At 40.6% G+C, this 16183-nt stretch overlaps 1 protein-coding gene across 1 annotated transcript in view; it reads right to left on the bottom strand.

Annotated features, from left to right (window-relative positions):
• Positions 1–16183, bottom strand: part of DENND2B (DENN domain containing 2B) — a 123922-nt gene that overhangs the window by 30811 nt on the left and 76928 nt on the right. Inside the window, 7 exon segments of the mRNA XM_035550429.2 lie at positions 4894–4963; positions 6411–6520; positions 7165–7349; positions 9675–9719; positions 10660–10717; positions 10719–10757; positions 13610–13825. Coding sequence (XP_035406322.1) covers positions 4894–4963; positions 6411–6520; positions 7165–7349; positions 9675–9719; positions 10660–10717; positions 10719–10757; positions 13610–13825 — 723 coding nt within the window.

The following is a 16183-nucleotide window of genomic DNA, read 5'->3' as shown; positions in this document are numbered from 1 at the left end:
TTGGATAGCTCCCAACCAAGAGCTGTCTCACTGAGTGCCAGTAAAAACATCACATTCCTGGGTCATCTATAAGACCAGAAACAATAACTGCTCAGTGCCTACTCAAAGATTCTGCTTTATGAAATAGCATTGCTTTGAAATGTTTTAAAAACTACATGTCTCAGAGCTGGGACTCTTCTTCCTCACACTCATCATATAGGACATCCTTTTCTGCTATTTCAGAGACTTTTCCTTGCAAACAGCACAGCTTCCCGAGTGCATATGTATCAACTGTAAGAGACAGCAAGTAAAAGCCTCAGGCAGAGCTATTCTGAGAGGCAGGATTTCTCAAATCTCTAACTCTGGCAACTCTTCACATAGCCTCCCCCCTCAGCCATTAGTTTACACCGCAAAGACAGATCTAAAACACCTGTTCATTATGCTGTAGTTTGTTTCTTTCCCAGAAAAAAAAAAAAAGTTGTATAAGGTAAAGCACTAATCTTAACTTTCCTGTCCACACACCTCCCTTCTCTGCCTGGACTCATCTCCTTTCACTAGCAGAGACTTCATAGAGTCTGCATCCAGCAACTGTGCTGGTTTAACCTCTCCTCTTCTCAGAAGAGAGTGCTTCTAGCTTGCAGGCTGTGCTCTGCAAGGTAGCTACAGCCTTGCAGTCACGTCCTCCACTGCTCACTCTTCCATGCAATCAATCAGCCCAGTTCAGGAAAGCTGTGTGGTAAAGGAGCCCAAGCTGAAACGCATCAGACTGACTCTGCCTTGATATACTGCCTTCCCCCTAAAAGAAGAGGGATGGAGGGAATGGTGTTTTGGTTTTGATTTGTTTTTGATTTGTTTTCACGGAGCCCAGGATATTTTAGGCCTTAGTCCATCACAAATGAAAACACTGATGAGTTTTGTTGATAACAGGAGACAGATTCCCAAGAGCACGAACATAAACTGACAAGAACTTGGCTATGAGATGGAAGAGCTGAGATTTGTATCAGGGCTGATCCACAAGTGGCCCACACCAGTCTTGTTACAGTGAGTTTAATCTGAAGTTTGCTGAAAAAAGCCCCCTCCAAAACCTGCTTTTTCCTCTGCCTTTGGTAGGAGAAACAGAAGACCTTTTCTCCTAAAAACACGCCTGTCACTTTTCTCTTTCAAAGCACACCTCCATGCGCAGGTACTTGAAATCCAGGGGAGACCTTTAGAGATGTTGTTATTCTCAGTAAAATGGGATAGTAGCAAGATCTAATATCTCTAGTATATCAGTCAATTTCCTTTTATATGAAAGCGCATACTTCTCATATCAAGTGACCAGGAAAGATGTTATACGATTGCCTTGGAGGTAGCGAAATGTAACTGGAAAAAACTCCATGCTATGAAAGTGCAGATTGTTTGCAGGGGTACAATAGGTCACATTCCATGAAACAAGATAATATAAATACATTTTAAAGGGATACTGCACAGGATTTGTTATACAAACAGAACATAATTGTCATTGTATCCCTTGAGGTATTTTGGCAGGGTTTTAGACCCTGCTCCCAGAACAGTCTGGAAGAATCTGAAATCCAAAGGTGAAAGAGGGAAAGTGGAGCTGTTTGTTCATATCCCAACATGCCAAAGAAGAACAAGGCTGACAAAAAGTTCAGTAACAAAAAAGTAATTGTTTTGTAAACAAAGGCATCAGAACACCGAACTCTGCAAAGAGACAGAAATAGTAAGCTGGACACTACCTCACAGGGTTGGACAGATTGGTCCATCTGACCATGGAGCCTATTGCCAATGACTGCCAAGTGCTCTAGAAGGTGTGAGAAACCTCTAGCTGAACATTATGAGCGCTCCTCTCCAGGATGGCTGGGGAATATTCTCTATGGAATTCTCCTTGCAGCAGTTGGCTTACCTTGAAGCAGAGTGGTTTATAATGAATTCAGGATTTTCATACAGTTCTGTATTGTGCAGTATGGCCCCATCTTTCTCATATGTAATATTTGCTGAAAACTTCTTATAGTTCCCAGATTATGGTTAGTGTATTTGACAGAAGTTGTGGGTTGGGAATCAGACTGCTCAGAGGAGATACTGTGTACTCCTGGGCATTAGAGCCACCCTGACTGCACCTTTCAGAAGTTGCTCAGGAAACTGCACAGCCAAATACAAAAATATGCTTTAAAGCCCAAGGCTCTGGCATATAAACGGTATCTGCAGAATTCACCTGCTCCTTGTTGCCTGTGGAAATTCTGTATATGCATAGAGAAAAAAAGAAAGTATGAACATGGCTTTAAATAGAAGTATCTCACTGATACAGTACACATCCGTGAGACTGTTCCACCCATGCACTGACATTTGCAGGGTACAAGAAATTGTTTCTCTCTGTGAGCGCAACTGAGCACTTTGGGGAAGGCATTTGAGGTAACAACACCAACTCCTCTGTTTCTCCCAGCAAGGCAGAGAGATTCTGTGGGGCTCAAATAACAGCAGATCTCTGTTTCTTTTGCCATTTCCTCATACAGAGAAATGCTGAGATGTTTCTCTGCAGCTTCAAAAAACTTCTTTCTTGCTATGTCCCAGGCTGTGCCAGTTTTGGTCTCAGAGGGCAGGATTTGCCCCAGAAAGAGAACAGTTAGCATTACTCCGCTTTCCTCTGCTGGGTAGGCTGTACCAGTGAGATGAGACATATCACCTTCTGCATATCAGGTTTTGGAACCAGATGAAACATCTTGAATTAAGTGATCTCCCAGGGCAGCAGCAGATCTGCTTTTTAACTGGCTCTATAATTAATAGATAGGTTTAGCAGAAGAGTATGTATTTTTCCCATTTTTTCACATTATTTTTTGCTGACTGGTTGATTGATTTTTGCCAAGGGCAACAGAGGATAAAAAAAATTCTCTAATGCTTTCTCAAAACACCATTTATATAGAAGTATGCAGTATTGATTTTAATTCTGAGCCTGGTATTTCCTACTATGCTAACCTATCTTCTGCACTAGCCGAAAGTCCATGTTCTATTTTTACCTTGCCTTTAATATAGGGTGGATTTCACAGAGCCTTAAGAGAGTAAAACAATCTTTCACTGAAAAACTAATTCAATATTCCTGTGTATACATCTTTTTCACTGTGGCTATTACTTCAGTCTCAACTTGATCGTGCTTTGCATTTCATAAGCTCTGTGAATGATTCTGAACTTGATGACATTTCCATAAATACAAAAGCCTTAAATCACCTTGATCTGGTAGAGTGAAAACATTCCATAATTTGATTCTAGCCAACATTTGCTGAATGTACGTTATTATCCTTTTAAATGACAACACAAAAAATAACTGAATCGTGCTGCTGCACTACATCTTGTTATGCTTATTTACATCAGCCAGGATATATTCTAGGTGCTCCACTTAATTGTCTCTGAATCACCTCCTGACCAGCCCTAGATTTACTGTAACACAAGCCTTCATTGACATTTCCTTTCCACAGATAAACCCTGTTGTTTTAGCCCATGCTTACAAACTCTGTTACACAGAGTAAGCGTGTTTCTGTGATGCTACCTAAAGCAAATACCGCCCACAGAATTGATAAACAATTTTTCCGTTACGTTAGTTTAAATGAAACCTCTTACAAATAGAGGACCCCCACAGAGCAATACCACCCAGACAGAGCATCTGCTGTCTGCATGACAAAACTCATTGCCACAGAGACTTGAGTAAGAGCAGGGTCACGTAATGGCAGCATGCAGAGTGGAGGGTGCTGTTCTAATATCAGCGAGTTGCTCTGTCTACCTGAAGCCTCTGAAAGCTACTGAAGGCAGGTGTTCCCTGCTTGGAAAGATGGGAAATTATGCCAGATAGGGAAGGAAGGGGAAAAGGCCAGTGTCCTTTTCTCTTAGATGGAGGATACCTATTTAAAACCTTGCAATAGTGCTGCAGATATTCATTTTGCACAGAGTATGCAAAAGGCTCCCGCAGTATTTATTATCCATATAAGCTCTCCAACCAACTGCAGTCAACCGTCCTGTGAATAGTACAGGAGCTACGACTCCCTGGCTAGTCATTCACAAACAGCTCCAAATCTGTCCAACTGGTGATAAGTGTTGGCTAGTGCAGGGATGGCCAACTGCTGTATGCTTTGCTGCCATCCCGTAAGTTCTGCAGGAATGGACAGAAAAATGCCCGTTTAAACTGCGCTTCGCATGCCTTAATAGACTTCACTAATCGTCATGTAGTTTCCTTCCCCCCATAACACACATGCACACTGCCATTCTCTCATTTAACTGGTGACCAGCCTGTTTTCCAAGTGATGAGTCCAGTGATGACATAGAACTGTTGAACCGGGTCCCCTTCCCACCAATTGATTACCCCTGGTGACAAGGACTGAAAGGGAGTCTAAGAACTGAGACTTCCTGGCACGGGCATCATCTTATTGCATGGTCCTGAAACAATGCTGATGGTGGTCTGCTCTCTGCCGTCATTACGCCACCCTGGCCAGTAGGAGCACATTTACCTACATCTCAGATATGCTGCAGACTGATTAGGCAGTGCTGGCAGAGCACTTTGGGGATGTAAGCAGCTGTCCAAGGAATAAACGTTACTCACAAATGTTTAGAAATACCACATTTGCCTTTGTCTGCAGTGTTGTAGTGTTTCTACTTCTGCTTGAAAGCATGTGATATAAAAAACTTAAAAGAAGAGCGCCCACACAAGAAACTTCCCACATTCTTATGAATAGCTGAAAGGACTTGGAATCTATTTGATTCAGACAGGTATTTCAAAGTGTTATTATACTTGAGCTCCTCGCGTTTTCAAATTTCAGAGTGAGCAAACCAGTTTTGTTGTAAAACAGTGAGAGACAGCCTCAAAGTTCAGACTATAGTCTTGAGATATTGTTTAACAGAATTCTGCAGTTTGAAATTAAGGTGTGTACTTACCAACAGCCTCCTGCAATAGCCAAACCTCCGGCTCCCATCTTCCCCAGTCAGCATGAAAGAAAAGGTCTCACTAGAAGGAAGTAAATTGTCCAGATCTTAGTATCAGAACTACAGCATAGCTATGAGGTAGAGCATTTTAAAAGGGATACTACCTTATCCTGTGAGAGATTCTACCCATTTGAGGGTCTTCTCTCCACCTGCCTATCATCTGGACATATGCCAGGGCCGAATTCCATCAGCATTAGAGCAAAAATGTCTGCATGGTCCTGGACAACCCAGCTATCTTCTCACAACAAGAGAGATGTGCTGAATTTCAGTAACATGGCAGTCCCGTTCATACTGCAGAAGGGACACACGAAACAGATTTTGAAAGCAGTATTCAAATGCTGCATTATCCCTTACCTTTTAGTTAGATCCTCTTTTTGGACTGTGCCTTGTTTTAAAGGGAGAACCCTAGATCTTCTCTAAGAGTAGAGAAATCATTTTCTAATCCAAAAATAACACAGATTTATAAAATCTAGCTCATTTTATATCCTTGTCTGGGATAAGTACTATTTGTGACAGAATAGTACACCAACAGTTTAAGGCTATAATTACAGCACAGGTACAGAGACGTATTTGTGAATTTGCACATGGGCTGATAAACGTTCTTGGCTACTTTGCAACTTTGAAATGGCTTATATAAAACACTTTTTCTTTGTAGTGCAGTGCCATGGTTTATACAGTTATAGCAGAATATGCTATGGATAATCTTGTTTCACAAACATGGGCTCATGGAAGATCTGTTTAGCAGAGCAGCAGCAGAATGTTGTGTAAGCAGCGCTGCATGCTGCTCCCACCAATGTTGCCCACACAGGTCTCTGCTTCTTCAGTGTGTTCAATACTTCACTATTCAGGTGCTTCCAAGTATTGAATAATACAGCCAAGCAACACAGAATATAACATGGTTATGTTGTACGTGCCATGCGTAAGCCAATAAAATGTTCCATATGCACTCTCTTCTGCAGTAATTCCTGCAGGTGAATGCTAATTCCTTGTCATCACTGAAAGCCCCTTTAGGCACACTCCAAATGTGTCTTATTTCACACTACACTTATCTCTAAGCATAGGAAGATAGTGCTCTTCTGCTGGCACAGAGCACGTCTCCAAAAAGTTCTTGGAACAGCATTGCTCTGAGAAAACAAAGAGGTGCCCTGCAACATTAGGTAAGCACTCCGGGGTAGATGACTAGGGCAGGTAGTGGGCAGGGCCCTGTTCTTTTCAAGATTTATTTTAAATGCTTCCATTTACACTTCTGGATTTGGCACTGAGAGGAACCTTCAAACTTCTTTCCCTCAGCCACACAGGCCTATAAGCCAGCCTGACCGGGACCTTTAAAAAAAAAGTAATACAACTGCTTGAGCCTGAAGTGGCAAAGTCTCAAACTGCTACTTCCTTAATTGGGCATCAGCAAACCGGCAGCTGCTCCAGATGCACTCCATCAGCACTCAGAGGCAGAGGAGCACCAGAAGGTTTACCTGTTGTATTCAGAGACAGGGAGCCAGTCCTTGGCATCAGGAAAGCAGAACTGAGGGATAGCCTTGAGACGCTCCTCTGCTTCACGCATTTGCTTGGTTGGTCTTTCTAGCTGCAGGGGGGCAAAAATTGAAGTTCAATCAGTTACTGTTAGGGCCAGCTCCACAGCACCTCTCAGCAATGTGGAGAGGGTTAATAATGAGCTCTGAAGAGCAAGGGCCCATCAGCTTGTTCCTTATTGGTGCTTTGAAGAGTGGGCACTACCCCAGGACAGTCTTATAGATGCTAGTACAACAGAAATCATCACTGCTGTTGTGATTTTTTTTAATTGACTGAAACTCCCTTGTTGCACAATGTCCACTTAAAACACACTCCTATCTCAAATTCCTTTCTGCTGCAAGAACACAAGAGAAATACCATAGCTCAGCCAAAGTCTTTCCATTGACTTCAGTGGGTTTTGGAACAAATCCTAACATAGCCAAAGTGAGTTGAAAGTGAAATATTTAGAAACTGAATTTAAACACAGTATTTAAAGCACCTACCGTTAGGCTAAACTCTCCAGCACTAGAAAAGACAATTTTGTAAATATGGAAAGCTTTCAGTCACCTTCACTTTCCTTCATAAAAAATCTGAAAGCTGAATGATTAACTCAATTTAAGAAATAGATTCCATTAATTTTCCCACTTTACTGATCTTAGCAAAGTAATGATCTTACAAGGCATTTAGAGTAAGCTGTAAATAAGATTTTTTCTTTACCTTGGGAAACTGATATGTCACTTCTGGGAGGTAAGTGTTTTTAGAGGGCTTCTTTTTCAGTGACACTACCACAAAATATTCAAATAACTCCCGTTCTTGCCATTCGATTAGCTCCAATTCCAGGGTTCGATAACTTGGAGCCCTCTTCAACATTGACTGGATGTGTACTAGACGCTGGGTATGAGCTAGCATCAAAAAAAAAAAATGCAGATCATTACCTGGGAATGTAATGTGTGTGTGTAAGCCACAGCCATTCACAAAGGACTTTCAATTTGCCAGTATATTATTCCAAGCATGTTCTCCTTACAAAATCAGACCTTAATACTATAGTCTCCCTCACTAATTCCACCCATAAATCAAAACTCACTCCAAGTAGTGAAGTGATGCAACACTAAGTCACTGAAATCATTTGCAGTTCAAAACTGTTGTCCTGCCAAATGTCTGCTTTTCCTTCACGTGTAAAACTATATTATAAGCTCTTACGTGAAACTTATAATGCAAATGCACTAGAGCCTCTGGGGCAACACTTCTCCTCAGGCCTGACTTGGACCTTGTTTACACTGGTGAAAAACACTTCTGTGATCTGTCCCTATACAGCACAGCTCTATAGTAAGAGCCACCAAAGGCATACTTTCGCCTTCTCCACAGCATAGGCATAGTTCATACAAGCTGTGGAATGAGCTCCAGGGAAGGGGGAAGGAAAGGAGAGAAGAGAAAAAACGTGCAAATTGCCTCCTTCAGGATTGCTTTGCTTGTGCCAATTCAGACCGAGGAGCAGATTTAGATTTATAGTCACATCCAGTCCTGACTGAAAGATACTCCTTGATCCAATGACTTGTCTCCAGATCTCTCTGGTGGACTAGTCAGTCATCATTACCAGTTCTGGTAGACAAATAAGTGAAAACAACTAAGTAAAAACAGCTGCCTGCATGCTTTTCCCCACCTCTTCACACCAGGATCTCTGTGCAATGGCAGACAAAATATTAGCAGCACATGTCAACCCCTTAAGGCTATATTCATTGACACAGTTTGCAAAAGACCGACTCTCCCTCGTTGTAGGGAAATAAGATGTTACAAGCACTTGATCACAGCAGTAATTAACTGATAGAAATAAAAGAAAATCCCTTCATGATCAGCTGTCCTACAACTAGTTTAACAACCCAAGAATTATAAATTATTTTGATAAAGCACTTGGTCATGGTGTGACTGCACAAGGGAAGCCAATTCCCAAGAAAGATCCTGCTTTGTCTTCCTTGAGAGCCTCACGTGGCTGGACAGTGCTTCATATTTGCAAGAGGCAAAACCAAAGAGCCCACCCCAACAAATGAGGACCTAACAAATCCTGTTTTGTTACACATGACAGCTGGATCTTTGGCTCAAGATGCCCTAAGAGCATCTATGTAATTATAAGGTCATGTAGAAGCAGTCAGTTATAGCAACATCAGAATGAGGATCCTCCTTTCCACAACAACAAGGGGAAAAGCTTCTCAGTTTCCAGTGAAAACAGAGTATTTCTAAGAGAGGCCCTGTTTTTCTTAATTGTGGGCTATGGGTAAAAGCAACCCCCTTGATTTTTGGACACAAAGAGAAACATAATCGCAAGTGTTTTGGGGCTGGTATCTGTCTACAAAGGAGGAATGAGCTGTTTTGCAGATATTGCTGTACAATGTTGCATACAGATTGTTTTGGGTGAGTTTCTGTGTCTTACCACCACCTGTCTGGAACACACCTTTTTTCCTCAGATATTTTTTTTCCAGCCAGGTTTCCTGTATGAACAGTAAGCAGGTGACATCTGTAGTAGACAGATAAGAATGCTTTCTCCTCATCATGTAACCACAGCTCTGCGCTGCTGTGGGTATTTTTTGCCCTCACTTATTAGTAATACGATAGGTTTTTAGTAATAAAAATCTGCTTTTGCTGCCTTTGACTTTCTTTTACAGTTCTGTCCATTTATCAGGACTCTTGAAAATAACCAACTAATTTACTGGCCTGGCTTAAGCAGAGTTTGTGCAGGTGCCGTGTACTGATAAAGGAATTTCTACAATTTGCAGACTGCAGACCTATAAAAGAGTATGAGAACTGCTACACTGGATCATACCCAGTATCTTGCCTCCAACAGCAGCTAGAAGCAAACACTTAAAGCAGCATACGAATAATAAGAAAGTATATTTATCCAACCTCATCCCTCTCAGTTTGCACCCAGTAGTTGGTCTGAAAAACACTAGCATCTGTGAAGTAGCTGACAAAGCAAATCTATCAAAGGTCCTGTTCTTCATTATCTGGCACAGTTTCCAAATCCTTGTTAGATCCTCACAGTTCATTTTGTCCTTGCTTTCCACATTCATGCTGCTGTGTTGGAATTTTTGTGAGCTCTACAGTAACGAAGTTAGAATAGTTCAGGAAGGAAAATACAGGTCATGGACAGGAACAATGTGCAGTAGCATGAGAATGTATGTTGACAGGGTCTGTGACAGTGGCTGACTAGAAGCTGTTAAAGGCTGACCCCTTACCTTTAAACCTGTCATCTGAGTCGCTCTCACTCTCACTGTTCTCATCTGCAGAGGAGACAGAGGGATCAGTTAATATAAAACGAAAGCAAACATGAACTCAGTTTACTGTGGTGAAACTGTGAAAAACACACACCTCACACTGAACCTTGTGATCCACACATGCTGTCCTCCTGAGTTTTAAAACATATTGAAATAAAGTTTGAGTGACTGTTTAAATTATGTTTCCATTGAAATAAGTTTCAATTTTGCTTGAGAATAAGAGCTTCATTTTGATGAAAATGTAGAATTCATTCTCCCTTCCAGCAAATGGTTGCGCTGAACTGCCATCTATGCTAAGCTAAAGAGGTGAATGAGGCATTTTGAAAATGAATTTTTATCCCATCCACTCCTTTTTCAGACTTGCAATTTTTCTTATTTTTTTTGAAAGGAAGTTATGTAGCACTTGAGAAGTCAAGGGAAGCCTTATGAGCTTTTTCTGAGTAACATTTTTAATCAGCAGAATTCACCAGACTGAGAGTAACATGCAAAAGTAATGCATGCATTTCTGAGGTGTACTTGTATTAAACTTCATTGTACTCCTATTACAAACACAGCCTGAATTTCTTTCAGGGCCCATGCTTTTCTAGAAGCGATCCAAAGCACAGGCTGAGTTATATTCAAATGTTCATGTCAGGAAAAAGCATGAATGAATTAGAGAGTCAAACTGTAATTCTGGACAAAACTTAGAGACACAAACTACTGAAGAAGTGAACTAAAGAACAGGCTGAGTAAGTCTAGCTGGTCACAGGATTAGTTGAATAGACAGCAGCGAGAATATGGTTTATTTTTATCTTATCCCCATTTTTCTCCTTTCACAACGTTATCATCGTTCATACCAGAAAGTTCTAAACAAAGCTGAGCCTGAGGTACATGTGAATGAAAGACGAGAATGTGTTAATTCTCTAATATTCAAATGGATCACTGAACCATGATGCATGTATTGTACCTCTCAGGGACGTTGTCTCAATATTGGACATAGAAAGCTTCTTCAATCGTTTTTTTCCCTCTTTTTGCACTGTAGATGGAATTGATTCTTTGGACAAGCTGCAAAATAGGAAAGTGAAAAAACAATAAGGCCAAACACTTCCCTGCTATGAAACTTTTAATTAATGGATTTATCCAAACAATTTGACTGTGGATTATAGGTCAACTGGATGCCCTTAAACCTCTACTAGTTCAAAGTGCAACTCTCTTATTTTGAATCCCATTTGTTTGAATCACTTATCTGGAATCTCACTACCTTACCTATAGATAGGTTTTCATAGAGAAAGAACTCAGAAACCAAAATCCCATTTTCAAAAATGACTTAGGCACTTGCAATAAAAGCATAATATGACTGAGGATTCAAAGGCATCTGTTATCCTCTAACCACCTCATTTCTCTCTCAGACAGAAAAAGTTGACTGTAGCTTTTTAAAGCCTTTTTAGGTACAGAGTAACCTGCTGCTTTGAAGCCACATTATATGAGCTGAGGATCTGGCCCATACAGACTCCTCTTCCCTTCCCCTTCCAACTTGTGCTGTACTTACTGACCTTCAGAGGTGCTGTATCTATTTTCTCCAATCTTACCCTTATCTATGAATGTATTTTGAAATGAGCTACTAGTGCTGGCTAAAGCAAGCAGTTGCTGGAATTTTAACTCCTGGTAATCATCTTTATGACTTCCCTCAACAAGACTAATCCAGATAATACCTGCCTATCCAAAATAATTTGAGATGAAGGAAAATATTGATGTTTAGTGACTTTAACAAGAGGTTGGGATTACTAAAAATTACCAATTAAACAATATATTATGATTTCTGAAAAGTCACAAATATGAAGCAATTAATCTTTATAATGGTCCGTAATAGCATATTTCATTCCATAGCAGCTTTACTCACAGAACTATTACAAAATTTGCAAAAGCTGTTTTATTTCAGCTTGCAGAGAGAAATAAACTCATAGAGAGAAGCTAATTTGCTATAGACACAATAGAAAGTCAGTAACAGAGCACAGACTAGTACAAAATCTCATGCAGTTCCTCCAACAGTTGAATCAAGCTGACTACATATTTTATCAGGAGTGCTATTTGAAACATATACATATTTTTTATGGCAAATTTTACAGTTACTGCACAAATTCTCTTTACGCTTCTACTGAGCACAATAAGAACTAAATAAGGCCCCTCTCTCCATTTCCAAATGCACACAATCATGTGGTTGGGTACTCGAGTCACAATTACCAGAAGGAGAAGCCCAAAGGAGCTGAGGAGAGGAGCCAGGACAGGAGACCAGAGGAGGTAACCAATAACTAAACCAAGATTTGTTCTGGGGAAAAACAGGAGGCACCCAGTGAGGAGCCTTGCTGGGATTTTGTGCTCCCTCCGCTGGGCTGCTCAGCACTCTCAGCACTTCGTCTGCTTGAGCTGCTTCACCAAGAGTAAAACACCTGCATGGCAGTGAAGAAAGCCTTTAGATATTTAGATTAGCATTTAGATATTGCTTCATGAAGCATCCCTGCTATCTTCTCTATGTGTTGTGCATCTGTGCAGGCATGGGGCAGTGATGCACGACAGGGGTTTCTCAGGTTCAAGTCTTTTCTCTAATAGCTAATATTTTCTCAATAAAAACATGAGATTATCCACTAATACATGATTCCAGGAGTTAGAGCTGTCAAAGGCAGAAATTATCATGAAATTTATGATAAAACCATGAACATTCAAATGTTTAAAGCATAATTTTACATGGGGAGAACGTCTATTCCTTAAATCTGACAAAAATGAAAGTTGGGTACAAAACTAACATTCAAACTTTCAAAATTTTACTCAAAACCAAAGTACACTACTCTGTAAGTTAGAGTAACTTCCTCCAAAGATGTATGCTCATTTGTGCAGTAAAATAGTATATTTCAAGAAAGTGAAAATATAGTAAACATTAAGGACATAACGTTAATTTTCTTCTTTGTTTGCTTCTGGCTTAGGCAGAATTTCAAACTAATTGACAGGAACGTAAAAATCTCTCCCCAGTCACAGTATTTACAGCCACATACTTTAAAATATACTGTTTAATAAGAAAAGGAAAGAGCTGAATACAGTAAAAATTGCCTTTGTTCACAAGCCAAAAATAAATATATTGGCAGTTCTCTCCCCTTTGTTGCTATTGTACTAAAAAAGGCCTGGGTTTTGTTCAGTATGCCTTTCCCCCCCCCCCCCTTTTTTTTTTTTCAGGGGGTTGTGTTTCTTTGTAGGTTTTTTCCACATCTTATTTTGAATTGGAAAATTTGAACTCCTTGCAAAATAGAAAATTAGTTTTTGCTTCAAATCCTTCAAGACAACAGGGTTATGAGGATGGGGTAAGCTGTGAGTAAAAGCAGAGAAACATATTAAGTCAATAATAACTGTTTTCCCAAAACCAAACAAGTGATGGGAAATAAAACACACTTCAGATGCTGCTCCATGTTATAAATAATAATTGTTTGGCCATCACCCATTTAAAATCACAACATTAGGTACACAAAATGCTCTGGCCCACAAAGCTTAAAGAAAAGTGTGGAAAACAGAATTGGCTTAAAATCAACTCATTGCAAAGATGGCAATCAGATGTTTGCTACTTTTGGACCAGTGGAGAGTTATCCAATTTTAGAGAAGGGATTTCACAGTAGGGGTGTGTGTAAAAAAATAATACATTTTGGCTCCCAGAGTTACTGTTTCTGTTCTGATCTCAAATTTCCTTTAGGATGCAAAAAAGAGCTTTCTATGGCTAAATAAATAAATAAATAATGGCTAAAGGTGGGATAGAAATTTTCAGGCTCCTGCAGACAGGTGACCTAACCCCAGCATAAGCCTTGTAATTGAGGCCTTGTGTTCAGTTTTATCTCCCCAGAGGACAATTTGTTGGAACAAGATCATCCTGCCAGTACCTTTGGGATCCTCCTGGCCCGGCGTGTAGACAGTAGCTCGCTTGTGGTACTCAGACTGTCCTCATTGAGGCTGGAGGGGGAAGAGGGAATTCCAAGCTGAGCCAGCAGCAGCATGTCATCATGGCTGTGCCGCTTGGGTAACCGTGGTAAGCGGTGGCTCTTCCTTTCCGACCAGTTCCCAATACGCAGAGACTGGCTGGTAGGCTTTGAAGGTAGCTGTGGGAACAAGAACAGCTTGAGCCCCTCCCTTACTTGTCAACATTTAGTGCAGAAGAAGCTCTTTGTGAGCAAGTGGTGGCACCATTGCACCCTATGAAGTATGTGCAAAAAGAGGGTGCAAGGTCAAACTGAAGAAACAGGGATCAATATCTAAGGCTTTATCTAAATTTCAAAGAAAACAATAGACTGCATTTGGCTTTGGATTTCCATGCACCCACACCACATTAACAAACACCATGAGCATTCAAACCTAACTTAAAAGTTTGATGGACATCAAAACACTGACATGATGGGCCTGATCTCTCTCACTTGCAGTGGTGAAAATCCAGAGTGACTACACTGAGGCTGCTATTCATCCTAGAGAAAGAAAGTAGAAAATCAAGCTGGCTGAATTTCCACCATGTCAAGATGCTTTAAGATCCATCAATATGCAGAGGCTGGGTTACAGCTTTGTCCTGCCTTCCCAAGGAATTCTCTTTAAAGGACAAATCAGTTATCATTGTAGCAAGGAAGGCAAGATCTCACTGATGGGAATAGGCATCAAGTAACATCTATCTTAAAAAAAAAATGGGGCTCTCCCTCTCCTGGAACAGTCCTCAAAGCAGCTCTGCCCAGCTCTTGGGAAGGTTAATCCGCAGGCTGGCAGGGTCAGGTCTTTGGGTTCTGTTTCCAGCTTCCCTATGATTAAAGTGAAGGACAGACTGCTACCTGCACTAGCAAATGTCCCATTTGTTTTACTTGGAGGGTTTACCTACTACAGGGCCATACGATCTGGGATTAAAAGTAGGTGTTTCTGTATGTGTGGGTTTTGCATCACAAACACATCATCATCAATAAAACATTCTTTTTCTATCTGATGGCTTTAACAATTGAAAACAACAAAAGGGAAAGAAGAAGAGATTGGGATTCAAAATGACCACAAGCCAGTGTTTCTGAGGTCTCTGCTTACCACACGTTTGCATGCCAGGAAAATCTGCAGCTGTCTAGAAATGAAAGTTCTTTTTGGAGATGATTGGTGAAAGCCTGCTGACCTTCTGATCTCTTCCATCTTGTTTATCATCATCCATGACTGAAGAGTCATGTTGCTAATCCAGCTATGTTGCTATGCTGGAAAAACTGGGTGATAAATTGTTGACAAAGCTGCCATTTTTCAGGAAATTGAGACTGTTCTATTTCTGGTCATCAGAGAACTGCCCAGGCTCATAGCTGACCTGCTCTCAGTGTCCCTTTGCTTTATATATCAACAAAATGACAGCACAATTATGGCAGGACTGACGGAAACTCCTGGCAGCATTTCAAAAAGAAGCTACCAGAATAAAGATAGCCTTGTTGTGTAGATACCAGAGAATACTTATTTCCTGAGAAACTTTACAGAAGCAACTTTAATCTGTATATTCTTTTATCACCCTGCGTAAAACACCAAACGGTGGACAGTATCTTACCATGGACCTGTACGGGTCCTACCCCAATGGGACATATTTTGGACCATCTAAACGCTATCACAATTCCTTTTAACACACAGAGTACAGCCAAAAGTAATTGTTTTTCATAGTATGTCTCTCACTACAAAGTTATCTTCATGGCTGTAGTTCCTGTTTCTCCTTACTCTGCCTGATTATTCACTTCCCATTTTTTCCCTTTTCAGTACCTTTGCTGAAAATACTCCTGTTTTACAACTGATGGGCAAGGTGTATACTAAGAATCCTGGTAATGCTTTTGTCTCTAGGACTGTGGTGCTCACATGTACCCAAACTGAATAAGCAAAAGAAAACATATTCTGTTTTGTTCTAGGTTACTTTACATGACAAAAATGTAGATCCTCATGACCTTTCTTTAACTGCAAATTTTCTGTTGATTCAGTACAAAACAAAGTTCCATTAAAAGGAGCTTTGAATCTCAAAATTAAGTATGTGATAAATTTATACTTTTCCTTATGAACACAATGATCCCATAAACAGCATAGCAATCTGGCATTTCACAGCTTTCACAGAAAACACACTGCTTTGGAAAATTCACCACAAAATGGGAACTCTGTAGAGTTCCCGGTGTTTTATTTTATGCTGCCAACACAGCTTATACAGCCTTGTTAAATGCAGACACTCAGGTTTTTCTAATTATTTTATTATTCATTTATTTACTAGGGCGGGGGGCATACTTTGCCTTCTCCATCTTACACAAAGCCATGCCATGCTACATACTTCACATTAGCAAGCCACGAGAGGCCTCACATAATACATGAGCAAGATTAAGAACCTGACTTTCTCCCTCCTGTCCTACTAAAAGCCCATCAGCAAACACTGAGGAATTCACAAAGAGGTGTAACTGCACAAAGGATTTAGGGCCAGATTCAGCTCC

Source organism: Cygnus atratus, chromosome 5 (assembly GCF_013377495.2).
Source record: "Cygnus atratus isolate AKBS03 ecotype Queensland, Australia chromosome 5, CAtr_DNAZoo_HiC_assembly, whole genome shotgun sequence".
In the NCBI taxonomy this organism is placed as follows: domain Eukaryota; kingdom Metazoa; phylum Chordata; class Aves; order Anseriformes; family Anatidae; genus Cygnus; species Cygnus atratus.
Note: the sequence above shows the minus strand (reverse complement) of the source record. Positions and strands in the feature narration are given on the sequence as shown.